At 40.6% G+C, this 27,735-nt stretch overlaps 1 protein-coding gene across 8 annotated transcripts in view; it reads right to left on the bottom strand.

Annotated features, from left to right (window-relative positions):
- The window catches only part of ANK3 (ankyrin 3), a 675,561-nt gene that overhangs the window by 112,734 nt on the left and 535,092 nt on the right, over nt 1-27,735 (bottom strand). For 5 of the 8 annotated variants that reach the window (XM_059170184.1, XM_059170185.1, XM_059170186.1 and 2 more), the window contains 6 exons: nt 23,924-24,022; nt 15,869-15,967; nt 15,679-15,777; nt 14,831-14,926; nt 10,246-10,318; nt 10,017-10,079 (listed from right to left, as the gene is read on the bottom strand). In XM_059170184.1, the coding sequence (XP_059026167.1) occupies nt 10,017-10,079; nt 10,246-10,318; nt 14,831-14,926; nt 15,679-15,777; nt 15,869-15,967; nt 23,924-24,022 (529 nt within the window). The remainder of the gene's footprint in view (nt 1-10,016; nt 10,080-10,245; nt 10,319-14,830; nt 14,927-15,678; nt 15,778-15,868; nt 15,968-23,923; nt 24,023-27,735) is intronic. The other 3 variants (XM_059170193.1, XM_059170187.1, XM_059170191.1) reach the window with 1 other exon arrangement.

Here is a 27,735-nt window from a genome sequence, read left to right as displayed (position 1 = left end):
CTTCACAAGAACCTGTTGTTTTCTAGTACCTCCTGGCAGCGGTGGTTCTTTCAAACAGCTTGCTAACTATATTCTGGAATGTAGTGTTTTCTTGCTTTCCTTCTCAATGAGAACAATGGGGTAAGTTGAGGAAATCGATGAGCCCCGGGTGAGATGGCTTAAGGAGGTCTTAAGGTGGTCTTAAGGAGGCTAAGGAAGTATGTGTCATTAAGGGTTGTAAGCACCTCATGCGGGAGGCCATAGGCCATGCTCTCCCTCCCCCCTTTCCTTCCCTCTAGGTGCTCCTAAGAGCCAGCCCTCCTCCATGGCCAAAAGGAATCGGGCTGGACTGGCAAAGTTTGCCCATCTTGTAATCAGCGTGAACAAGTTGCTGTTCTCCCACAGAACAAATGCCTCTTTCTGCTCGGGCTAGATTTCTTTTGTTTTAAGAGCAAACAAAGTCCATTTGATTCTTTACTCTCAAACATTTATTCTAGTCTTTGTGGCTAGATGTGCTTCTTTTTAAAAAAAACGGGATCACAGTTTTTAAACTGCTCCTTAATCCAGGCTAGATATAGTTTCTAAATAAGCATGCATGACTCAGGCTTGGAACTCTTCCAGATGTAGCAATGAAAAATGTCCCCTGTGATCTTGGTTGGGTTAATAAACAAACTCATCCCAGAAAGGAAAACGATTTCAGTGTCCTTCCTGTGAAGAGGTAGAAAAAGACAATGTTGGGACAGATGCTATAACTTTTTCATATTCTTATCATTCTTATCAATACACCTTCACCCTCATCCAGAAACTGCCCTCGGGCATCTAAGTCAGATTACCCTGACTTGGTCACATGAACACCTGAGACTCCAGACAGAACGCAGGTAGAAAGAGGACAAAGTTAGGCACACTGTTCTCCTTATCTAAAATCTGTGCCACGCATGAAATAGACTAGACAACAAATGAATTATCAGCTGCAGGCCAGCCCTGGGAAATCAGGCACTGACATGTTGATTCTTACTGAAAGAGAAATGGGATAGCTTAATTCAAGGTGGTACTGCCATGCTCATTAATTCTTCTAATTATTCCTTGCTAGCTATTTTTGTCTAGCTTCAACCCCCAATCCAGACCTCGTTAGCCTTGGCTCCTCCTAACACAGGCATATAAAATGGTGTGTGCTCGGCAAGAAGATGTTCCCCGCCCCTGGGTGTGCAGGAATATCAAGATCCCATGGGTTTTTGTGGGCAAGCATTTGGCCTCTTCCTGATGTTATACCCAAATTTCCATTCCTTGTGTAGACAACGAACTTGTGCTTGTCAGTTTGCTATATTACCTACCTCTACCTAAAGGATGTGTGCTTACAAGGTGAAGATGGGTGGGCTCTGCTGTCAGTTAGCCTCCCTGTGGTTCCGGCCCAGTGGGTCAGACCACCCCTTCCTTCTGCAACATCTTCCCTGCTTCTCTGACCCCTCCCATTCCTGGCCCTCGCACTCCCCTGCCACCCCCATCTCCACTCATCCCCAGTGCTGATACTCCACTGTCTTCTCCCTGCAGCAAGAATCCCAATGTGAAGGGAAAGGGTTAAGGGTGGTCAGACTAGGACCCACTTCCACATGAAGCAGGTCAGACTCTCTAGGTAGGTGGGCAGGCATAAAAATAACTGGAGGGTGAGGGGTGGGGGGAGAAAGCATATTCAAAATTATGACTTGCTTTGGGCAAATGGAAAAACCACTTATTGTCTTTCATTAATAAACATGCTTCATTCCCTGCAATCCCTTAAGACAATCCCTGTGTCCATTTATCCCCCTCAACGGCTCTAGTTACTCATTCTGTCACAGCTTCTTGGGGAAAACACACACATACACACACACACACAACATGAGAACTGCTCAATTCTATGTCTATGTCTCTATCGTGTCATGGACGCGGCAGCTTCCCAAGATCACCAGGGAGCCGCAGATCGCCTGCGCTCCGCTGACTGGACCCCGTCAGGACTTCTCCCCTGGCTTCTGCTAGAACCCACTCTTCTTTCTGGTTTTCTTCCTCTATTGTTCACCACTCCCCCTCCATGTCCTTTGATGTTCCTCTTCCTCTGGGCACGTCAATGTGCCCAGACTTTTCTAGAACTGCTTCTCATCCTCCCTATGCCCTTTCCTGGGGTCCCCATTCAGGGCGGTGCTCAGTTTCTCTAGCTCCTGTTTGCTGAGGTCTTCTGCCGGGTCATCTGCTTTTCTGTCTGTCTCTCTCCTTTTGAAGTTTTATTTAAGTAACCTTTACACCCCAGCAGGAGTGGGGCTCAAACCACGACTGTAAGATCAAGAGTCGCATGTTTTTCCAACGAAGCCTACCAAGCACCCTGTCTCTGACACTTTCTGAACTTTGGAACACTTCTTTCCACCTACCCAAATCTTGACTTCTCCACATTCTATCTATTCCTTGCAATATGTCCTTTCTGAGGCTTTTGGTAATCTCCCCTTTTTCTGAATTTCCTTGTCACTTTTATCTATTCTTCTTTACCGCATCTCCTTTAAGTAGAAAGTTGGAGTGAAAAACCTAATTCAAATTCCAGTTGCCTTGACGAGGTGAACCTGGGCAGCAAATATCTTAAACCCATTGAGCCTCAGATTCCTTAATGTAAATTAGAACTAATAGGACTTTAAGTCAGGGCTTTAGATGGAGAATAAATGTAGATTGGAGTGCTAATAGTAACAATAATTCTCTTGACTATTTGGAAAAAATTCAGGAAGATAAGGTACCTCGTAACTAACTTTCACTGAACTCTCTGGGCCAAATCCCTTATATAGGATCTCATTTAAAACTTGCAACAATCTAACCATTGTGAGACTAAATTATCTAAATTACCAGGCACCAGAGATGCCAGAGCAAAGGTTAAGGGCAGGGATTTGCGCATAATCCCTTGCACTGATCTGCGTAATCTTGATCAAGGTCCTTTAACCTTGCTGGAACTGATTTTTCACATCTATAAAATGGGCATACCATTTTCGATGGCTCTAAACTCAGAGCTCACTGTGAAGGTCACATGACATATAGCAGGAAATGTAGATAGATTCATGCCTGGCACAGAGAAAGGGCTCAATAAAGGGTAAGTACCTTATTTATGATGTTTTGGGAGTTCATTTATATGCAATCCTCTCAGGGGACTGACACAAGTAAATGTGTGGATTTAAGCCTGTGGATACACTCGTCCATGGGAGAGTGGCTGTTTGTATAAATCCTAAATATTGTGACAGGGATAAAGACCGGTCTCCTCTCATGGAGCTAACAGTCTACTTTAAAAGAAAATGAACAAAATTAATCACAAATTAGCAACTGCAGTCTGTGGGCTGAATCCACCTCCCACCAACTTTTAAGCCAATTTGTTTTATTTTATTTTATTATTTTTTTAAGGTTTAATTTATTTATTTGACACAGACAGAGAGTGAGCGAGGGCACAAGTAGGGTGAGGGTCAGAGGGAGAAGCAGGTTTCCCGCTGAGCAGGGAGCTTGATCTGGGGCTCGATCCCAGGATCCTGGGATCATGACCTGAGCCAAAGGCAGATGCTTAACTGACTGAGCCACCCAGGAGTCCCTTAAATCAATGACTGTCACACAGCCGAGCCCATTTGTTCAGGTCTTGTCTCGTGCTATTGTTATATCACAAAGACAGAGTTGAACAATTGGGCCTGAGAACTACATAGTGTGAAAAACTGAAAATATTTACCATTGACCTGTAACAGAAAAAAAAAACGTGCTACCCTTGGAAATTAATGGCTAGTTCCTCAAGATGAGGATTAGGATGAAATTAAAAAGCGTGTTCAGAGAGGACAGTGGAAAATCAGTAGCCAGGGCCACATCACACAGAACCTACCAACCATGGAAGGGCCAGACTTTTAAGCCAAGTGTGATGTAAAGCCTCAGGAGGTTTGTATCTTAGTTTAGTATTTACACTATACATTATTTAGAGGGGGTGGCTACTTTTATCATGAAATATAGTCTGGTAGAGGCAGACAACAGAATATCACAGTGAAATGAAAAGGAATGAGCTATGCTTATAGGCAACACCACGAAGGAATTTAAAAAAACAGGACTCTAAACTTTAGGGGGTTTTAAGCTTGGAAATGGAATGATATGATCCAATATTTGTAAAAGACTGCTGGGATGCCAGGTAGAAATCCGAGTCTGCAGGGAAAGAAGTGGACAGAGTGCAGAAGCTCCCGCAGCAGTCCACAGCAGAACCGTAAGGAGTCCGCAGGTGGGACTGGCTTGGGCAGTGGCAGTGGGGCGTGGGGAGGCAGAGAAGGGGGATGTGAGATGAGTTCTGGAAGATTGCACATGAGTGCTAAGAAAAGGGAGATTACACGTAACCTTGGGGCTGGCTTGCGTGACGGAGCCACTCCCTAGGATGAGGAGCCAGGGGGAGACACTGTTTGAAGCCGGGGTTCAGGGCATGACGAGTTGTCTATGAGACTCTAAAGGGAAACATCAGGCATGTGCTGGGTAGGTGGACAGCCTGGATCAAAATCACTCAACAATTCCAAAACCAAAGCCAGGATAGCAAGGATAGGATAGAATATGTTTTAGGATAAAGGCCTCTGCCCCAGTTCACTGATCTTTTTCTTTTGTTGGAAATTCTTTTTAAATTCACTAACTAGTCTTTGAGATACAGATACACCTTAGGAGAGTCATTAAAAAGCTGTTTATTGATGCAATCCGTAGTCTAGGTCTGTCTCAGTGGGAAGGCGTTTATTGGAATGGCATATTCCAATGGACATGGAATATGGACATAGCAAGCAAATTCTCTCTAACCTGCCTCTTCTCAGAAACCTGTAAAACATGCTTTTCCTTGAGTCTCCCTCCACTGTGATGGAATCAGCTAAACACAGTGAGGATCTCCTGTGTACCAGGTACCGTGCCAGGTTCTGGGTCTCTGCTTCTGGTGTTTCATTTTCACTTTATCATTGAGAGAAGCATGTAATTAGGTAATCTCTATTCGGAAGATCAATTGTAATCAGAAACGTATCAGGCAAAAGGCTAGATGTTATGACTGAACAGGTATTTGCAAAATGATAACTTTTCAGGTGAAGAACAATTTTTGCAAAACTACAGCCACCCCCAGACCATCTGGGGCAGGCTAGTCTTCAAGGCTTCCTTCCAGACCTAGAAAGCTAAACACCTACTGGCCTGATTTATTTATTAGCATGCCCAGGGGATTAGGAAAGCAGGATAGTCCTAGGCATTTGTGAGAAGGGGTCCTAAAAGGACATCTTTCTGGTCGTTTCCTTGATGCCCATTTTCATGTCTCCTAAAGTAACTTCTCCTATTTTTTTGAGTTTTAGATTATGCCATTCAAATTCTACTTATTCTCTAATTGAGAAGACTCAGATATGTTTACTAAAACTACTTACTTTGGGTTCTTAAGATCTATTCTAAATTATGTTTACATTTATTTTCCTGGAATTTGCACCTTGGGCTGCATATTTCTTTTACCAAGATGGTCAGAAGAAAATATACTATTTCTACCATAGTCTTATCAGGGTCATTAAGAGATAATTATTAACTTGTGATAATTTCCAAGGCATGATCTGTTCCTTTTCCCAACTTTCCCCTTTTTAAAGCTTAAAAAACAATATATTCTTGGATTCTGTATATAAGAAAACAGATCATGTTAGAGTGGAAATGAAAGAGAAGACCCAGACTGTCCAATCTGTCTTCCTGTTCAGCTCTGCTGCTAACCTGGTGGGGCAAGCTACTCAACATTTATTTGGGCTTTGCTACCTCATCAGCATAGTAGACAGCATGGGCTCCATGATGCAAGGTCAGTTCACTGGGCACTGAATTTGATACAAAGGTGACTGAGCACGACTCTCCTCATGTCTCACATCATGCTAACGTTTGATGAAATTTTATTGCTTTATTATAGCTCAAACCTCTACCCATCTGATTTTCTTAAAGATTTCATTTATTTATTTGACAGAGAGAGAAAAAGATCACAAGTAGGCAGGGTTGGGGGGGAGAAGCAGGCTCCCCACTGAGCAGAGAGCACGATGTGGGGCTCGATCCCAGGACCCTGAGATCATGACCCAAGCCGAAGGCAGAGGCTTAACCCACTAAGCCACCCAGGCGCCCCAAACCTCTACCTATCTGATAATTATTTCTACTATGTGTGTACTTAGCCTCTTACTTTTTTTTTTTTCCTTTTAACATACATTGTCTGCATTTGATCCTGAGTGAGACTTTGCAGCCTTATCAAATTGTGAGTAGCTGAGAATTAAATAATTCTTCTCAGTCTCACCCAATGGTCTCCCAACCCTGTTCAGTAGAGTCTTATTTCACAGAGCTACCTTTGGTTTTTACTTCCCATGGCTTAATTCCATTTTCCATTTTTTAAATTTGTCACTATAATGCAACCTCTTAGAATTCTGCAAGCTAAAACATGTTCTACGTTATTTAAAAATTTACAAAATATACTCAACAGGAATTTATAATTTAAAGTCAGCGTTGAACCAAAAAACTAAAAATCTCCTAGAAGGGGGACTCAAAAATAGAAGACAGACGGAACCTTCGCCTCAATTTTCTTCTTTCTTTTCTTCCTTCCTCTCTTTCTTTCTCTCTCTTTCCTCCCTCCCTTCTTCATCTTTGTTCTTTCTTTTAAATTGCAAAGTGAATTGCAAAACATAAGAATGTAACTGGCACCAGAATCAATATTAATTTTGTACAGATATTAATTTGACATGTATGTGCCGTACTTTCTGGGAAAGAAGACAAGTGGGGCATTAAGATATCTGTGGATGAGTCTGGCCCTCTCGGAGCTCTGCGTAGCCCCTACCCAGGTAATATGTTGCTTGGATAAGGCTGCTTTATCGCCTTTCCTTCTCTAGTTCTACTTCGCTGATACTTCAGCCTTCCTTCTACTCTGTAACCTGGCTCCATTGTTCCCCTAGGTCATTAGTTGATAACATTGTCTAGACTTGTTGATTTTTTAGTGTGTGAAATTAATGCAAACATTTCTTACCTACGCTAATTTCTCCTAAGAGATGAGAGAAGAGAAGGAGAAAGCCAAGAAGATAAAGGAGGACAAGAAAGACTACTCTCAGTACCATTCCCTTAGTATTTATTCAATTTTTATAATATGGATTAAATTTATATTTTCCCATATTACAAACTCATTCTTTTTCTTTCTTTCTTTCTTTTTTTTTTTTTTTAAGGTTCTATATATTTGATAGAGAGAGACACAGCGAGAGAGGGAATACAAGCAGGGGAGAGTGGGAGAGGGAGAAGTAGGCTTCCCACTGAGCAGGGACCCCGATGCGGGCCTCGGTCCCAGAACCCTGGGATCATGACCTGAGCCGAAAGCAGACGCTTAACCAACTAAGCCACCCAGGCGCCCTTTTCTTTCTTGAGAAAAACTGGTAGCATATATTGCTTTTCATTTTTATATGCTTTTAAAAGCTGCTGAGCTTCTCAGTACCCTAGGATACCAGTGTGGTGATCTCTTACTGGTTCGTTAAAGACAGATATTCATAACATCCCTGTGGTTACGTGGAAATAAACATTTGCCCCAGTCTGTGAGGGCTTACCAAAAGAAGCAGCTCCAAATCCAACTAAAGTAGCAAAGGGCTAGCAAGACTATAAGGCAAATGAGTCAGAAATAAAAGCTATCATTAAAGTTGTAGGGGTCCCTTTAGAATTAAAATGGGGGGGAGGATTTGGAATAATATAGAAATGCTAGTTTATTCATGATAGGACAGACGTGGCTTACTGGCGCTCACGTAAGCAGTTGAGGAACGTCAGATGACAGTGATATTAATAGGAGTCAAATTAAATGGATATTATAACCTCAGAACCATCTTAATCTTCAATAGTAGATTTGTAATATCGTCCATGGACAAGCAACGGCCCTGCCTTCCTCTGCTTTGATCAGACTACACCTGGAATTCTGTGTTCAGCTCTGATCACCTCCACCTGAGGTAGAAACTGACACCCTGAAATGTGCACAGGAGGCAATGGTGAGGGAGGGGATAACACGCCCTGAGAAAAACAGACTCATGAGAAATAGAAGAGGCAGGTTTTGTGTTAAATAGTGCCAAATGCATCAGAGCCCGAATCAATGAGCAGTGGCTTGAATTATGGAGAAGGACGCATTGCGAAATGAAGAATTTTTAAAGTCAGAGCTGTTCAAGCACAGTTAAGTGGGCTGGGAATTAGGGAATTTCTGTCATTAAGGCATTTGGGCAAAAGACCTCCTCTGAGAGGATTTTATAGAGATGACTCTAGCATAGATGGCTGAAGTGACCTTTTAGGAACCCCTCCCAACATTCAATTCTACGGCTTTATGAAATCAATAGCCATTTGATTCTCACAGCCTGTGGACACACCCATAAGGCAAGGGCCAGAAAGTTTAAAAAAAAGACGAATAAAATGAGAATCGAAACTTATTCATTTCAAACTCCCAAGCTGAGAGAAATCCATAAGAAATCACTGTCATTTCTAGTTAAATGGCTAGATGAATTATCTTCAAATGAAACGATTAAAAATTCCTCCTTTTGGGGAAATTACTCGGTTATTCATATATATAAAACTGTTATATAGTCCATTCAAACTTGGCCTCTTATCAACGCAACTACTTTGGATATTCTGTCCAAAACTAGCAAATTCTTGGGTCTGTGATTATCATATTTCATAAAATCGCATTTGAAAATCTACGTTTGACATGATTTGTGTGCATACACATCAGTGTGATTATATTTTCCTTTTGTCTTCTGCCCATAAGAAATTACTCTGCAAACTTTATATAAGAAGGCATCAAAATATAGTATGATAGCAAGGCATATTATTCTTAAAGTCCTAAAGATGATACAAATACCCAATCGGGGATAAAACAGAAGTAAATACACAGCTGATGATGGAGACAAAAGGAAAAGAAAAATGAGTAAACACCTTTAACAGTTACAAAAACAACATTTACAAACAATGAGACAGCTCTGTCTGGGTTCCTAAATAACCATCAAGGCATTAGCTGTTCTAGCCATGTTCTCCTAGCCAGAGTGCACTTTCAATAGGCACTCACTGGATGCCAAAAAAGTTAAAGTGACTTTGGATTCTGTAGGCTTCCCACTATTTAGATGTTCATTTAAATGAGTGCAACTCAAAGGAGAGACTAGTAGTTAAAATAGGGACAATTACCTAAACACAGAGAAAGACTAACAACACTGAATCCTCTCTGTGCGAAAAATACAGAAGACGGGCAAATACAGGGAGCAAGAAGATAGAAGTCATTTGGGAGAGTCAGACGGGGCAAGAAAGAAACATAAATATACTGGAAATTCTTCTATAAATATACATTTCATTACTCCAGCAAAATTCCAAAATTTGCCACCTTTATAATATTTATTTACTATAAAAATGTTAATTTTCCAAAGAAACTTTTAAAGATATCATTCATTAGTATAAGGATTGGTCGTGAGCTGGGCAAATGAACTGATTTTTAAAATAGGGCAGAAAACAAGTCGTTTCTTTTAAGCAAATGAAGTAGAGTTTTAAGAATTTATATTTTGATCTCTGTCATGAAATCAATATTGCAAGTTTATATTCTGAAAGCAATTTTCTTCAGGTTGAGCTTTCATTAATGGTTCAAGTTCAAAAGCTGCTTTTTTAGAGTAAGCTTAGAGTCAGCCTTACAATGAGTTACATATAAGATACCTTCTCTTATTTTGGAAGATATTTTAGCTGTAAACATTAATCAGATTTCCTCTTCTGGATTTTCAATGGTAAACAATAAAAATCAATTTTCTGCTTAATAGAAACAAATAGAATGCAAACAATGTCATTAGTGACGCTTGTACTTTCAAGTCGGAAAACGGATTCAAGGAGAGGGGCTTTAAAGCAACCACTAATACTAGATACATCTTTTAAATGGTACATAAATTAATAGTTGGAAGTTAGGTGAAGAGTTAGTAACTCAAGGAAGTGTTATATTTTGAAGGTAAGAAATGGAAGATAAAGCTGGAAGTGAAAGTTCCATCACAGTAAAAAGTTACAAATACCTTCTTCAACATCTGAGATATATTCACCATCACTGAGCATTTCAGGGGCGTTGGCTTTACGAACTGCATGATGCAAGTGAACAGTGTAAGTGTGTGGAAAATCGCATACTCTTTAAACGAACAACAAAACACATGAACACTTCTAAACACATTTTTGCAATAAACACATTTCAGGAAACAGATACACAGTCACTTTTAATTATTATGAACACAAATGTCGTTTTCATACCTTCATCGTCAGACATATCAAGAACTTCATTCATCGTTTCCGGAACATTCATTTTGTGCTTCTCTATGATAGTCTAGTAACAAACAAACAAACAAAAGGCAGTCACTTTAAGGAATGAGATTATTCATTTCTTTCTAAATAAGTATTTATTATGGGACTGATGTGCAGAATATCATGAAGCTCTCACATGTAAAATGGCATTAAGATTTTCCCCTTAGCATTAAGGTCTCCACCATATATACTACTGAGAAGATAAGATGAAAGAATTCTAGTGGTAAAGCAAACTGGCTTAAAAGATTTAGGTCCCTAATGAGGCCTTTCAAAGGAAAGAGAAGAGAGATACCGCCTCTCCTAGTCCATTGTTAATACTTTTTCATGGTCTGTGGAACCTGCCACCTCACTCCACTAAAAGTCTTGGCTGAAGAAATGAACAGCGAGAATCGTGTCTTTATTGCTTGTGCCAAGCCAGCCATTAATTTTGTCTTCCCCTTCTATATGTACATTTTAATGCCTAGGATAAATATAAAATATTGAGATTGCATAAATTATATAATTTTTGCGACTATGCCACGCTGAAAATATTAGTCACGCATTTGCAAGATCATTTTCACCTTCACACAATTTTAAAGAACTGTATATTACAGAGCCTTAGTGAATATTTTTACTTGCTTTTTGATGACTTTTTACCTATACAGCTTGTATCCATCCAAAGGACACCGACAACTTGTTAACAATATTAATGACTTAATGTTTCAGACTTAAAACAACTCCTCTTTATTCTGAGCATATGAAATACTAATGGTAAAAGGGAACACACGTACTTAAATAAGGCAACTGGAAAAAAAAAGCTCAGTTGTTAAAACTATGGTATATTTGTCATGACTGATGAACCACTACTCACATATTACTATTAATTAATGTCTATATTTTATTCAGTTTTCCTTAATTTTTTACCAAATGTCCCTTTTCTGTTCTAGGTTCCCATCTAGGATACCACATTATCTTTCCCTGTCATGCCCTCTTCGGCTCCTATGGTTGTGACGGTTTCTCAGACTTGCCTTGCTTCTAATGACCTTCACAGTTTGTTTGTTTATAGATTCCACTTATTTACTTGAGAGAGAGAGAATGCACACAAGCGAGGGAAGGGGCAGAGCAGCTGACTCCCCACTCCTGCTGAGCAGAGAGCCTGATGTGGGACTTGAACTCATGGCCCTGGGATCATGACCTGAGTCGAAGCCAAATGCTTAACTGACTGAGCCACCCAGGCACGTCACCTTCACCGTTTAGAAGAGAACTGGTCAGGTATTTTGTAGAATGACCCTCAATTGGGATTCCTCTCATGTTCTTCTCGTGATTAGACTGGGTTACATGTTTCGGAGAGGAAGACCATAGACGTAAAGTGTTATTTTCACCACACAGTTAGATCAAGGCTCCATACTTTCAACAGGATTTACCAGTGTTGATGTTGGCCGTGGACGCCTGGCGGAGGCAGCGTTCCTCAGGTTTCTCTGCCGTAAAGTTAGTCTATCTCCCACCATGTTCCTTTCCATACTGTTTCCTTTGCAGGGAAGCAGTACTCAGCCCACACATAAGCAATGGGGGAATTACATTCTATACCCCCTTGAGAGTGAAGTATTTTTTATAATTTGTTTGAAATTTTTTTGCCTGATTTTCCTCTTCTTTGCTACTTATTCAGTTGTCTATTTATATCACTATGGACTCATGGAAATTTGTTTTATACTTTGCACTATACTCCAATTCTTTCTTCCTTCATTCATTCCTTCCTTTTCTTATCTATCTATCTATCTTAATTGTTCCGCCTTTGGCCCCTGGGTCAGTTGACTCCTGTGTCCCTTTGACACAGCCCCATAACTGTGTGTACGCATGCTGGTTTACTTACTTGAGGGGAGAGACACTCCCTTACTTTCTGGCACCATAAGATGCTCCAGGGTCATCGTGCATATTTCCTTCCCCAGATCTAGACTCAGCTATTTCTTGAAGAAGCCCTGATTCCCTTTAGTACAGAACAGTATTAGAAACCAGTATCTGAGAGAAAGAGAGATGTCCTCTGTTCTTTGCAAACGAGGGAACTGAATATTTTAAACAATGCAATTTAAAAGCTGAATTCATCTTTTGAATGTCAGCTTCTAGCTGCTCAGTTTCCTACTCTGCCATGATTGCAATGTCACTAACTCAAGCATCTTTTTCAGAATTGCCTTGTCAAACACTGTACTCACAGGGAGGATGAATCTTTTTAGGGTTTTTGAAAAACCAGTATCTGCTTATGAACTCACGGGCTGCTGGGACTCCAGCAAGGGGCCCCGCAGAGACCCACCTGCTGTGCAGACCGCACTGCAGTCAGGGAGCTCAAGATCACAGACTCCACCCTGAACTCTGTCAGCCTTCATCCATGCCCGGTAACACGTAACTGCTACCACACAGATGATAAGGTGGTGTCTGGGGTGAAAATAAGGTCTCAAATACCACAGTGCTGGACTAAGTTTTAGGGATTCCAATAGACTCTACTCTCACCTCTGTGGAGCACTCATTTGGTAAAAGCCTGATGTACCTCATTAGGCAAACTGGATCTTTCTGTTAGCATGAGTCCTATCTTTTCTCTCTCACAGAAAAACTCAGCTGATGACATTAAGGGATATGGCCTGACTCCTATACTCCTTCTGTCCTTCACCTAGACCAGGCCTTGGAACCCTTCTCAGGCTATAACTTTAACTCCTCTGCCTTTAACTTTATTTTCTCGTCAAGTTTTTGTTTTTTTGTTATTTTGTTTGTTTTTAAGAATCTCTACATCCCATATGGGGTTTGACCCCATAACCTTGAGGTCAAGAGTCAAACACTCTACCACCTGAGCCAGCCAGGCGCCCCTCTTCAAGCATTTTTGATATTCAAGAAACATTCTAAACTTTCCCAATGAGTGAGAAAATAATTTATATTCAATAGGCAAGATTTATAGGGATGCCTGGTGGCTCCGTTGGCTAAGTGTCTGTCTTCGGCTCAGAGTCTTACGACCAGGGTCCTGGGATCAAGTCCCACATTGGGCTCCCTGTTCAGCAGAGAAGCTGCTTCTACCTCTGCCTGTCTCTCCGACTGCTCATACTCTCTCTCTCTTTGACAAATAAATAAATAAAATCTTCAAAAAACATGAGCAAGATTTATATTTTGAATGATTATATAGGTTTTACATATTTACTGCAGTGATTTCAAATCTTTTATGGCATTGTGACACTTCACCACTGTTTAATATCTTGTTCTTCTTCCTCTTTTTTTTCCCACTCTAGAAAAAAACTAGATGGAATATCTATAAGATTAAGGTCAATAAATATTATTTGTTTAAACTCTTTTCTCAAGAACTTAATAACAGATTTTAAAATCATGAAGTACTCAAGCAGTATACATAAAAGCAATGTGTAGTAGTTTATCTCTATACAAACTATACCTTGAAGTTAGAAACATGCCCTGGTTGATAACCATTGCCCTAGCCCATTAAAGCTACTGCTTTCTTTTCTGCAAATTGCATAATTTCTCTCTTGCAATCAACAGGTTATTTTTTTGTTTTGTTTTGCTTTTGTTTTGGGTTTTTTTTGGTATTTTGTTTGTTTGTTTTTAGCTTTAAAGCCTGTACATTGCTAAATAACTCAACCAGTAGATTGCTACAGAAGCCCTCAATCCATTTTTTAAAAAAATACGAAGCACTGTGTATACAAACTGTTTGCAGATGCTAACTATGCCTCCCTTCATGCCAGAAGGTGGTGGATGAGAAAAGGAGGCACAGCTGATAATGCCCAGTGTTCCAGAGTCCAGAGCCAATCTCAGGCATGTGTGTTGAGTCACGGAGTTAGGAGTAACTCCAGTAAGCCTCTGATATGGTGCAATATCTGCTCATGATTCCACGGTTACCAAACCCCACAGCAGTTCAAAGGCTCCAGATGGTGCTAATAAGAAATGACTTATCCTAGAGGCTGCAAGCTTGTAAAAATGTATCTGACGCAATGAGGCCTCCTGGTAAAGATTTATTTATAATTTTAACAAAACATCCTATTGTTTTTCCTACGAAAATTCCAATAGCTGAACGGAAGAGCAGTGAGAGTGGTGACAAAAACCCATTCTGATCCTCTCTCTGAAGTCTTATTTTGACACTGTAAAAAACACATTTACAATAATGACAACAGTGTATCCATTATCATTTGTGAGTTATGACATTTCAAAGAACCATCTTATCTTCCACTTCCTCCCATTGCCACAGGTGGATGTTAAAATATTTCTGCCTCCAGTTCATTAAAATGTTTTTATAGCAAAACAAATAAGTGCATACATTTAGCCTTCTATGGAACAAAACACTCCATAGCTACTAATGCAGCTTTTAAGAAGGTATTTTTTAGTGTTTAGCATCTCAATATCAGAAATGAGAGTGGCTATGCTGGCTGTCGGCAATGAGGTGACAGCATTTGGACACACGGTGCTTAGTCTGTGAATGGGAGGAAAGTGGGTTTATCTCCCAAAGGCCCCGGAAAATCAACAGCGTGAGCGCAGGCACTCAGGGTGACGAGGTCCGGCGTCTGCTACTTACAGTCGTGGTCATGGTTTCCTCAGTCACTACCTTCAGGGTGTCGACCACTGAGATGTAGCCAAGCCTCCGGGCAATGGCCAGGGCGGTGTTCCCATTCTGGCAAGAGGGAAAGGAGGACAAGGAATTAAGAAGTCATTCCCCGTGTCTTGGTGACTGTGTGTTCCCACACGTTTCATCCATATTAAACAGAGGGTGAGTGTCTCATTGGTCCCACCCACTGTCCTACACAAAACACTACTTCATTAGACGTACCTTGCACAAAACCCATCTAACCTGTTCCCCCTCACACAGAAGACACTTGGCTGCTACCTATGGAAGCCAAGAGGCTTTTTAACATTCTAAGTCATCAAGGAGACAAACAAGTTTTTTTTGTTTTGTTTTGTTTCTATATGTATTTCCTACTAGGTGGCAGGGGATTTGTAGTGTTTTATTTCATTTTATTTTTTTAAAGATTTTATTTATTTATTTGAGAGACTGAGAGAGTGCACACAAGCAGGGGGAGTGGGAGAGGGAGAGGCAGTCTCCCCATCGAGCAGGGAGCCTGATGCAGGGCTCGATCCCAGGAACCCAGGATCATGACCTGAGCCAAAGACAGACGCTGAACAACTGAGCCACCCAGGCACCCCAGGATTTGTAGTTTTTAAGTGTGAAACACTAATCACATCTCTCTTGACAGCTCACAATATAGCTACTGTCCCTTGGCTTGAATTCTACTGAATATTCCATTTATACCTATTAATGAAAGTAGAACAGCGACATTGGTGCATGAAGAAAAATATAAGAAGATTCTAGCATCCAGGTCCATCTCTTCCCTCTTCCCTTAGCCTTTCCCTTCCCTTCACTCTTACCACAGTGAGTTCGTTGGGGGAAGCATTGTTCTGAAGCAAGACATTTATTATATGCGTGTGTCCCTGCTGAGCAGCTTGATGTAACGGCGTATACCCATTCTGCAGAAGGAAGATGGAAGAAATGACTCTTGCTTCCTTGGACACAAAATCAATGACTTTGGTGGTGGATACGAAGAAGAAAAGAGTTTACCTTTGTTTTGGCATTAACTTTTGCAGAATGCTGGAGCAGGAAATTAACAATCTTGATGTTTCCATAGTGGCAGCCTACATGTAAAGGTGTATATCCCATCTGTAATTACATTTTTCAGAAAAGAAATCTCATAAGTATATTTTCAGAAACAGCTATCCTAAATAGAAGCAAAAGTATTATTTAACCTGTCTGTTTGAGCTGGCATAGTTTTTTTCCCCCCTACATATATATACAATGCCCTTGATATTTCTGAGAGCTAGTGTTTGATATAAAAAATAATACCATGTCACATGTAAGGAGTTATTCAATGTCCCAAAGTGTTCTCTTCTGCATCAGCTCAATTTATTCTTACACAAACTTTTTTTTTCTTTTTTTTAAAGATATTATTTATCTATCTGACACAGAGAGAGAGAGATAGTTAGAGAGGGAACACAAGCAGGGGAGTGGGAGAGGGAGAAGCAGGCTCCCTGCCAAGCAGGGAGTCTGACACAGGGCTTGAGCCAAGGACCTCAAGACCTGAGCTGAAGACAGACGCTTAGCGATTGAGCCACCCAGGCACTCCTCACAGCAACTTTTCAAGGTAGGAAGGAAACATGGCACAGTCAACAGCTGGGCAGAGTGATTCAGTGGCTTCTTGTCGAGGGACAGAAAGAATGATCTGTGGAGAGATGCGGACTAGGATTTATTGAACATTCTATTCTCTAAAAGCATAAAATGGTGGTAGAAAAAAACCATGAAGTGGTTAAATGATAATGCCAGGTAATAGATTGTCAGAACACATGACGGAGATGGAAGTCAGAAACACTAAAGCGGAAGAGGCTGGTGGCAGTTCAAGAGGTCGGAGATGTCTGAACTTGATCCAATACTCATGCTGGAGTTAAAAGTCTCCTGCTTACATAGCTAGGGTATCATAATTTGAAACCAGCTGATTCAGACAAGACAGTAAGATGCTAAGCAAATTAATATCCACTGACCCCTGAGGAACTATAAATTGTATCCATTAAAAATATATCTTCCATATATATAATTATATACATATATATGTGTGTATAATTACTTTTTAAAATAAGGATATTCCAGATACTTTTCTAGAGGGCCACATTGTAACAGACAGCACCATGCAATTTCAGCATTGACAATGAATTTCTCTTTATGAGGACACCAGCAGCACAATACTGACAAAAGGGAGAAGACTGAGTTTTAAAAACATTTTCATTCTCAGTGTGTGGAGGGCAAAGGGGAATCCATGTTTTCAAGGGTCTGTATCTCATATATTATGCACTATTGTATCTTTATGGTGACTCTATCCTATAGACAGAATGTTTGTTCCTCCCCAGATTCCCATTCTGAAACCCCAGTCCCCAGTGTGCTGGTATTTGGAGATGAGGTCTTTGGGAGGTAATTAGGTCATAGGCAATTAGATGAAACCCCCCATTAATGGGATTAGTGTCCTTATAGGAAGAGATAGGAGACAGCTTGTCTCTCCTCTCTGCTCTCTGCCATGTGAAGGTACAATAAGAAGGCACAAGGTGGCCATGTGCAAACCAGCATGAGGTCCCTCACCAGACAAGGAATCTGCTGGCATTTTAATCTAGGAAATCCCAACCTTCAGAACTGTGCAGAACTGTGGTATGCTTGCCATAGCTACTCAAACCGATTAAGACATGCCCGCAAATGGGTTATATCTGAATTTGAAAAGAGTGTGCCCAGACCACAACTGATGGTGGAAGGTGAAGACATCTCACCAGGATGTGCTGCCCTAAAGAACTTTACTCTGGTCAGATGCTGTCCCGCAAACCAGTCAGTGCTGCCCGGATGCCCACTGCTACAGCTCGCCATAACCGTGTACGTGAGTCTGACTTTTATGGTCCCTGAAGCTGCTCAACGTGTGGTGAAGGAGATCCTGGCTTGGTAACCAGAACTGACTGACCAAACTTTGCAGGCTTCTTTCTTGATACTAAGGACTCAGGATATTGCATTAGGAATCAGAATGCTGCTTAGTGGAAGAGGCACGAAAACAGTTTTCTCCAATCGGTTCTCAGTACATGTAGCTTAACTGAAGTAACATTATTCCTAAATTTCATGGTAGAGGATTAATCCCCAGCTAAAAACATAGAGAAAATATTTTTGAAATCTAAATATTAAGAAACTTCTCAGATTTTTAGGGGTGCCTGAGCGGCTCAGGTGGTTAAGCTTCTGCCTTTGGCCCAGGTCATGATCCCAGGGTCTTGGGATCCCTGCTCAGTGGGGGCCTGCTTCTCCCTGCTTCTCCCTCTGCTTGTGTTATCTCTCTTTCTCTGGCAAATAAATAAAACCTTTAAAAAAATGAAAAAGAAATAAAAATTTAAAAAAGAAACTTTTCAGGTTTTTAGTCAGTGTGCCTAATTAAGCAATGATGCAACAGTCTCAAAAGGCTGTTTGTTGCGCTAAGTATACTAATTAGATTTTTTAAAGAAATTGAATTGTGTGAAGAATCTTAAAGCACAGTTTCTACTTATCCTCGTAGCTTTCCATCCCATTCCTAGTTAAACCCTAAGTCATTATCATGGACTATGCGACCAGTCCTATCTGGTCCCTTCTCTATACCCCCTATGCATTAATTCTCTGAGCTCATTCCTACTAATCTCTTCCTTGCTTGTTGCACTCGAGGACACTGGTCTTCTTGCTGTTCCACAAGCATTAAAGTATTTTATTAAAAAATACATGTGCATAGCCAAGAAGATTTAGCTGGCAGTTAGAGAAATGAAATTTGGGCTCTTCCATTCATTGAAGGCTAGAAAATTCCCACATGAAATGGCACCTTGCACATATATGCTCAAAGAGATGTGATTTGAGAAATTCTTTCCAACTAGCAGCAATCGATTTTGGAAAGACCAACTATTCTTTCTGGAGTGGCTAGGAAATAATCACAGTTCCGGTATCTGAGCATTCTCTGCCTCTTTTCCACTGTTGTCTACTTAGACCGTCCTTACGAGTGGGGTTTGTCTTCTCCTTTAGGCAATACTGAAAGGCTGTATTTGTGTAGAAAGAGCTAACAGGTGCAGAGGGAGTAATCAGGCTGGTGTTTCTGCTCTATGCTGCCACAAGACCATATCTTATTGGGTTATAGTTAAGCACATCCCCACACAAATGGTTTGAGAGAGAGGGAGTAGGAAATCCATACTTACTCCCAACCTCCTAAAATCTCTTGTCCTCTAGGAGTCGATCCTTGGCTTTCCTTGCACTTAGCATAGTTTTCCTCAGTGAACACACCCACTCATAGCTACGACTACTCCTTGATTTTATTTATTTCAGGTAAACAACTTTTTGTTATTTTTATATATTGATGCTATCGCTTTAAGGAACATCTTTCTATTGTCACAGGTTATATGAAATAGTACTTGATAATGAGGCAGGTAAAGATCGATACAAAATTATAAGATATTCTCTCAAATAACTTTTGCAAAATTTTAGTTTGGTATAACTAATTGAAATTTTAAAAGTGCATTTCATAGCAAACAGGAATTCTCCCCTAGAGAATAAACTCTCTGGACTTAGTTTCTTAAAGGCGGTATAGTCGAAAATCTCAACATACTAAAAGAGAAAAGAAAGTTGAACATTTCCCCTGTAGTTTTTTGTTTTATTGTTTACCTCCAAAATTAATGGGGGAATAAACTGGGGGAGAAAAACAAGCAAATATCTCAGATATTACAGAAGAGTCAAAGTGAATGAATATTTTCTTTTTTTAAAAATTATATTTATTTGGCAGAGAGAGAGAGATCACAAGTAGGCAGAGAGAGAGGGGAGGAAGTAGACTCCCTGCAGAGCAGAGAGCCCGACGCGGGGCTCGATCCCAGGACCCTGAGATCATGACCTGAGCTGAAGGCAGAGGCTTAACCCACTGAGCCACCCAGGCACCCCAATATTTTCAAAATGATAGGAGAAAAATAAGTAAATTGCCATCTCTCTCTCTAGTGTGGCTTATCCCAATTCTGATGCGTCTTGTAATTTAACCTCTTCTCTTTCTCCCGGCCCCTTCCTCTCAGTGGACAAATACATTTACATATTTCCAATCTTAGAGAACAAAAACACCTCTTCCAAATATTTGTTTCTTTTTCTAGGTCTAGATTCTTCCAAAGCGAAGCTTCTTGAAAGAAGGCATCTTCACTCACTCTTCCTTCCCCACCCCCTTCCTCCCATATTCCGGGGGACCTACTTTCTAATCACCCCCGTGCCAACCCAGTGACAAGCTTTAGTACTTCTCTTACCCGATGCACCCTCCTGGTTCATGACCTGGCGTCCATGTCATACTCTTTCCTGATTGATCGCCTTAAACGCGTCGTTAGGCCTGCTTCTACCTCCTTCATCCACTTAAAAATATTGATCCCAGGGGGCTGGGCTTTGGTTTCCTCCTCGCTGTTTCTCAATGGTCACATCTGCATTCCCAGCATCACTTAACACAACCATTCTGACAACTAACAAATCAGGATCTATAGTCCAGACCTCCATTCTATACCCTAGAGCCAAAACTTTAGTCATTTACTGGATTTTTCCACCTGGACAGCCCCTAGATCATCTGATATACAACACACCCAATACGGGACTCTTGATCTTCTTTTCCCAGCTAGCTTCTCTCCTTTATTTCCAGTCTCCTTGAATGGTACCTGTGCTCGCCCAGTCACAGGGCTCCCGTCCTTTGATGCCTCTGAATTTCTCACTTCTACTCATGTCTTATTGTTCATACTTCTTTAAGTAGTATTTCTCCAATTTCTCTCTTGTTCACCAATTTCCCATCTGCCCTTAAATGAAAGCCCTCTTTGTTCTCCGCCTGGACCTTGGCAGTAGCCTTCAACGGCCCCTGATCCAATCTCCTTTGACCGACTCGGTCTCTGCACTGTCTCCTGGGATCTTTCTAAACTGGATGTCTGACCTTATGATGCTTCTGTTTAAAACCTTCCAAGGCTTCCCAGTGCAAACAGAATGAAAAGCTGAACTTGCTCAGTCTGGCACATTAAGGCTCTCTGAAATCTTAGTTTTCTAGCATGCCCCCCACCATTTTCTCTTGTTTCTGCAAGACTGAACCAGTTATACCTCCCTTCTACACTCCCCACCTTTGTAAAATAATTTAGTTCATGCCAATATTTCTTAAAATTATTTATTTATATATGGGGTCAAAGTCAGATTTTGTACCAATTCACTGTGTGACCTTGTACAAGTAACTACTTTCTGTGCCTCCATTTCCTGATCGGTAAAATGGGGATACCAACTTCACCACCTTCTAGGGGTGTTGTAAGAATTAAACCAATTAATAAAGGTAAAGCATTCAATACCTGACACAGAGAAGATGGGTAATATACTTTGCTATTATTACATTATTTTATTATTTTTATTGTCACATATCTTCCTTTCTAGACTCTAAGTACTATGAGGCAAAGGAATAAATCACCCTGTTAAGAATTTGGAAACTAGCAGGAGCTCTAAAAATGAATGTAAAATGAGTATCGAATTTTTTTTATTATTTTACACACGTGTAAAGAAATACAACTTAACTATTAATTTGTAATCAGTACCACTGAGAATCAATGTATTTTGGGTGTCTAAATTAACCTTTTAAAAACCAAAAGGAGTAGCTTTATTTCAGTGGAATCACACTGAATATTAAACCCTGTGGCCAGCAGGACAATTAAGTCTGATCTGATTCAGCAAAACTCAAATACAGAGTCGGAGGTGTAGATGATCAGCAAGCCAGTGGGAAGGCTGGGAAAGCTTTTAACAGGATTTTCTGGTCTTTTCCCCAAAACAGAGAAGAGTTCTCAATGTTCTCATGATTGCTATGCTTCAATTTAAGCCAATGAATTGGACAGTACCACATATTACACCTGTAGGCTGCTCAGAGATCATCTTCACCAGTAAGAATCTGCAAGTTCATAGAACATAATAAATTCCTTATTCACAAGATTAGAAAACAAGCCCCAAAACCCATCTCTTGCCCTTCTGCTCTTCTCAACAAGGGGACAATCACAGCCTCAGTTTTTTGGGTGCTATGATCTTTGCTGAGACAAGAAAGAAAGAGAAAAGAATTTGTTAAGAGGCCGGTACCTTGCAAAGTGCATCACTTGTCAAGGGCAGGAAAGGGAACACGCTTCATAAATACTACACCAAGGACTAAAACGATTACTGAACCTGACCTGAGGTGGGCTGAGTTAGGAGGAAACGCTGGTAGAGGCCCAAGACTCTTAAGCCCAGGGGACCTGTGTGCAAGAAGGCTCACAGTGCCATGTCCTGCCTCCCAACATGCCCTGGAGGACCGCTGCCACACTTCCTGACTGAATGACGGGGTACGCCTCGGATGTGCAGGGACAGAGGCATACCAAGATACTTAACCCTGTTTAGGACTCCTAGAATTTTTAATCTATAAAGGGAAAGATAACAAAAAAAAGTGTTTAAGTCTGTGTTCGTGTGTGTAAATGAAACAATACAAGGTGAATATATTTACCTTTAATAAAATAAGGAATAAGAAGATAAATCTAAATTCAGTCTGGTTTTTTTTGTTTGTTTGTTTTTGTTTTTTTTTGGAGAGAGCGCGCATGAGCGAGAGACAAAGAGAGAATCTTAAGGAGGCTCTAGCACAAAGCCTGATGCAGGGCTCAATCCCACAACCCTGAGACCACGATCTGAGCCAAAATCAAGAGTCAGACTCTCAACCAACTGAGCCTCCCAGGTGCCCGTAGTCTGATTCTTTTTTCAGAATTAAAAATGCTTTTATTTTCAAAATGGAAAGTAACAAGAAACTACTCAGCTGCTACTGGGGCCTTTACCGCTAAATACTCAGCTACCCAGGGAAGCAGTCAAGGCTAAGGACAATGAGATTTTTTTTTTTTTTTTTTTTAAATGGGGAGGAAATAGAGTGAAGGTACTGCTGAGCATTCTGGCTACAGAGTGAGGCCATGGAGACCGCAAGGGCACAGAAATTCCAGAAAGGGAACTACCTACCTCACTTTCCCCGTTCTACCTGGCCAGGGACGATGGCACTTGCTTTACCATTTTAACACAGAGTTTAAAGCACAGAAAGGATCGTGCCTGGTCAGATCTCCTTCAGGCAGCTCCTTCTCAACAGGGACACAGTATGGGTGGTGGAGCCACAGCCCTGAGAGCCGAACAATGAATGTCCCAGGGGTGTAGTCTACTCGGGCTGCTCCCTCTGTGTTTATCCGGTAAGTCCAGTCTGACTTTGATGTCTGAATACCTTTTTACTTGGTGAATTCCTAGTGATACTTCTATATTTGTTAATATCTTCAGTATCAATAACCTCAGAATCGATCCATAGGATACCCAAGATGTTGCATGCACAGTATTTAATAAGCATTCGTTTTTGTGTCAAAAATATGACACACAGAAAGAAACGGGAGTTCTATTTTCGAGTAAATAAAACAAGTTTGCTATGAAGTACCAAAAGAAAATCCTCAGAGAAAAGAGATTAATATGAAGTCTATCTCATAAGATGAAGACACAAAACATCCATTTTTCTTATCTGAGTTTGAAATTGTGGCATTATAGGATATTAACCAGTATTTCTTTTTCTTTTTGAAGAGAGCTATTTGTCTGAGAGAGAGAGATGCTCACAACCACACACGCCATAAGGAATTTAGCGACTGAATAATAATTGAATAAAACTTACTTTATCCTTTTTTTATGGACTATATCCGAAGAAAGTCAAAGGTTACAAATCACTGATAAATTTCTCTGTATGCATTAAGTCAGTCACAAAAGCCAAGAAAGGAACAAGATTTTACACCCTGCCCTTAAAGGACAGATCTGTTGTAACATCAACAGTACTAACACAGATGGGCATCTACAGGCAGCTAGGATAAAGAGCCTACGCCACCAAAGACAAAAGCATCTGGGACACTGTCACCAGAGACTTCAGTGTCCCTTGCACAGATGCATGTTTGAAATATGATGTATAAGAGATAGGATGGAAAATCTGTCTTCCCCCTAACCGCCCCTATCAAATTTTCTGTTTCCATATAGGAGTCACTAAGTGACACTTTATAGGAGCACATTCTTTTTGTATACCTTTGTCTGGGCATCCACGTTTGCCCCTTGGTTTACGAGGACTTCGGCCACATTCACTCTATCTTCTTGAGCAGCCAAGTGCAGCGGGGTCAGGCCATTCTGTGAAAGAGTCAAAGTACAGTCATCTTAGAGAGTGGAGTGTGGCACACACAGGCATGTTCGAGCAACAATTTAGGAGTTCTGGGAGAGGATATCTAGAATTTGCATGCTAAAAAATTCTGCAGGATAAGCTTACCTATTAGCATCGGGCCAAAACTGTAACCTGCAGGCTTCATGAAAAATTTCACACACCCTCAGCAGTGGAGGGGTGGCCGGAACCTTGTGTCCTCATCACAAACTCAGCACTTATCAAGGTTTTCCTACATTTGCTTCATCCAGCCCTACTTCCTGTTCATTCTTTTCTTTGTGCAAGCATTTGAAGGCAAATCCCAGACATTATATCATTTTCTTACTACATACTTCAGTGTTCATTTTTTAAAACTAGAGTCTTTTTTTAAAAAAAAATGACATAAAATGATATAATGTCTGGGATTTGCCTTAAGATACTTCCACAAAGGAGAAAAAAAATTTAAATGAACAAATGAAAAGCAGAATCAGGCCTGTAAATACAGAAAACCGACTGCTGATCGCCAGAAGGAAGGGGGATGGAGGGATAGATGACATGGGGGAAGGCGAGGGGGAGGTACAGGCTTCCAGTTATGGAGTGGGTAAGTCATGGGGACAGAGCGATGATACTGTCCAAGTGATGTGTCGGGACGGAGATGGACAAGTTCACTACACTTGTAGTGAACACAGCACAATGGATAAAGGTGTCAAATCACTAAGTTGCACACCTGAAACCAATGTAAGACTGTATGTCAACTAGACTTAAAAAATAAGTAAGTAAATACGTATTTACTAACCCCCTCACTGGAGACTTTTTTTTGCAAAATTATGCAGGAATTTCAAGACATTATCACTGGTGCTGGCATTAACAGAAATCATTAAAAGAAAAATTAGTTGTAAATTAAATATGACAAAAATATGTTAACATTATTAGTTTTAAATTAAATATGATAAATGAATATGTGATGATTGCATTTTCCCCATCAAATATTAATACCCAAAGCTTATAAATACATTCTGTATGTTGCTTCTGGGTAGGAAATGCAAAAATGAGTGCTATCTCCTGAGAATTTCCAGGTCATTTAGATGGCGTATGTGTTTACTGAGACTGAATATTTGAAACCGAGTCTACCATAGAATAAACAGACTACCTGGCTGTTCCAATGGCCAAGGAAATAATCGCCAAGACTATACTCTGTTTTAAAAATCCTCTGTTGCTGTTAAAGTGTCTTTTCATGAATAATACTTAAGAGAAAGAAACTTGGTGTTAGTGCTTCCAGATTGATTTCCTTCCCCTAATATGAGCACAGAAGTGAATCTCTGTGTCCTGGAGGCCTCTGTCTCCACCTGCAGCAACCATGCAGTGAGAGCCTCAGCTGTCCTATTGTCAGAAGACAAGAGTGTATCAGATGCAGCAGCAGCAAGGGCACAGAGCCCTCGAGATGCTGAACGTTATTTAGTCAGGGGCTGCCCTTCCATATGACTGATCCCAGGACTCAGGAAGTCACTTGCTCTCGAGTTCTTAATAATGTTTACAGGATTAGGGAGGAAGCCCACTCAAACTGAAAAAAAAAAAAGAGAAAATATGGAAAGGAGGGCTGATACATTTGACTGAAATCCAAGAAAAATAAGCTGGGGCCAAAACCAGTATCACGCAAACAGTGACATAATCTGAAAGTCATGTCCCCTATTCTACTTCATTGATTTATTAAGTTTTTATTTTACTTCCAGTTAGCTAACACACAGTGTTCTATAGTTTCAGGTGCACAAGATACTGATTCAACATTTCCACGCATCAGGTGGTTCTCGTCATGACAAGGCCGCTCCTCAATCCCCACCCCTAGTTCCCCCCATCCCCTACCCCATTCATGTTCTATTTTAGAGGCAACAAATATTTTTAGCCATAATATTTTGTCAAAGTATCATGGTCACCTATTCTAAGTTAAAGACTTTCCAAAACTTCTGAAGATTCTTTACTGAGTGGTTCTCAGCAAAGTTTAGGGATGTCTTCTGGCACGTGCTCTATTCTCTCGCGTCCCCTGGTCTGTGTTCACGCTGCCCCATGAGCCCCCCACTCTATCTGTGGCACGGAGGCACTCACAGCTCTCTGGGCTTCTCTCTCCTTCCTCGCCTCTCAAAGGGCTCATTGTTCCATTTATGTGCATGCCTTCTATGTGCTCACCTCTATTAAGAGCATCATAACCCTGCATTGAAATTCTGTTTTCTTGTCTGTCTTCCTCACACCACTATGAGCCTGTTGAGGCAAAGCTGTACCTTTAATCTTCACATAACCAGTGTCTACCATCCAGCCCATACTAGGATCTACTAAATAATTAAATCAGAAGAAAGAGCAATCACCTTTAGGTAAAATAGGATAAATAAAAACTTTTGTTTATCTTCATGATTTCCATTGAGAAGATTTTTTAAAAATAGTGTGATGGTTAAAACAATCCCATTTGACTTCTGAAGCTACCTGCTAACCTTTTATAAGGTTTCAACCATTGCTCATTTTAAAAAATGGCATTTACTTGGAACAAGAGACCACCACCAACTCAGAATATCAACAGGCCTGTTCAATATTCCATTAGCGGGACAAAGGAATGGAACTACTTGTGGTCTGCAAAATCCAAGCGGGAAGGTAGGTAGGAACATCAAAAGGAAAAGCAAATCAAATCAAATGCTAACACTTCATCAGTAATTGGGGTTCATTGGCCTCTTTTCCTTAAAGTGACCAGGAAACGCTGGGGATCAATAATAAGAAAGGAACAAAGTGAAAACAATGAAGTGTTTGGTTCAACATCAATTTTCACAAAAGCTACATCTCTTTTAATATTTATTTTTTAGCAAAGGCATGGAGTCTAGTGTTGAGTGGGAGTTGGGATGGGCAGGTGTTTAAAACTTGGGCAGTTCAGGAAAAATTGACAGAGAATTTTCTGAGCTCCTTGTTGCATAATGAAGTTCTCCTCGTGTTCTGTTTTCACTTCAAGGCTTATTTAATACTTTATAGAGAACATGGCAACGGAGAAAGGAAGCAAAGATTTACAAATGCCTTCCCATTAGGTCATTTCTAGGTGCTGTGACGTTCCTGAATGTTCCTGAACACAGTGCGCTATTGGGAAGCCACCTGATCCACTTTTTAAAACTTCCCTGGGAGGTTTTCTGCTGATGTCACGTTTTTTCAGGAAGGTGACCAACAAGGTGCAGGTTGCCTTGGTTACCCACGTCACGTGGACCTTAGAATTCCCTCGCTGATGTCCAGTCTCCCAAAGCAAACGCTGAGAAATGCTGAAGTATTTCCAGTCTAAAAATTTCTATGATTCTAAGGCTGGATATACGCTGCAACTAGCTGACTGGAGTATTTTATTTATTTATTTAGACTGGAGGATTTTAAGGGGAAAATCAAGTCATACTGAACTTTGGTATCAAATCTAAACATTTACCTATGAACCAATTCTTAAGGCCTACATTGTCTCTGAGAGAATTAGTGAGCTATAGTATTCTGGGCTCTTAAAATAAACTCAGTGGATGACAGAATGTACTTCAAATGGAGAAGACCAGGTCTTCTACCTCATTAAAACAAGTTGATAGTATTCCAACACTCAAAACTCAAAAGCTCCAAAAAAAAATCCTGCTAATGACTATTTGAAATTGTCCTGTGATTCTTATTAGTGCAGAGACATGCTCTCCTAAAAGGAATGTTTAAAAAG

The sequence above is a fragment of the Mustela lutreola genome, chromosome 4, assembly GCF_030435805.1.
Source record: "Mustela lutreola isolate mMusLut2 chromosome 4, mMusLut2.pri, whole genome shotgun sequence".
In the NCBI taxonomy this organism is placed as follows: domain Eukaryota; kingdom Metazoa; phylum Chordata; class Mammalia; order Carnivora; family Mustelidae; genus Mustela; species Mustela lutreola.
This window is presented reverse-complemented; position numbering and strand designations above follow the sequence as displayed.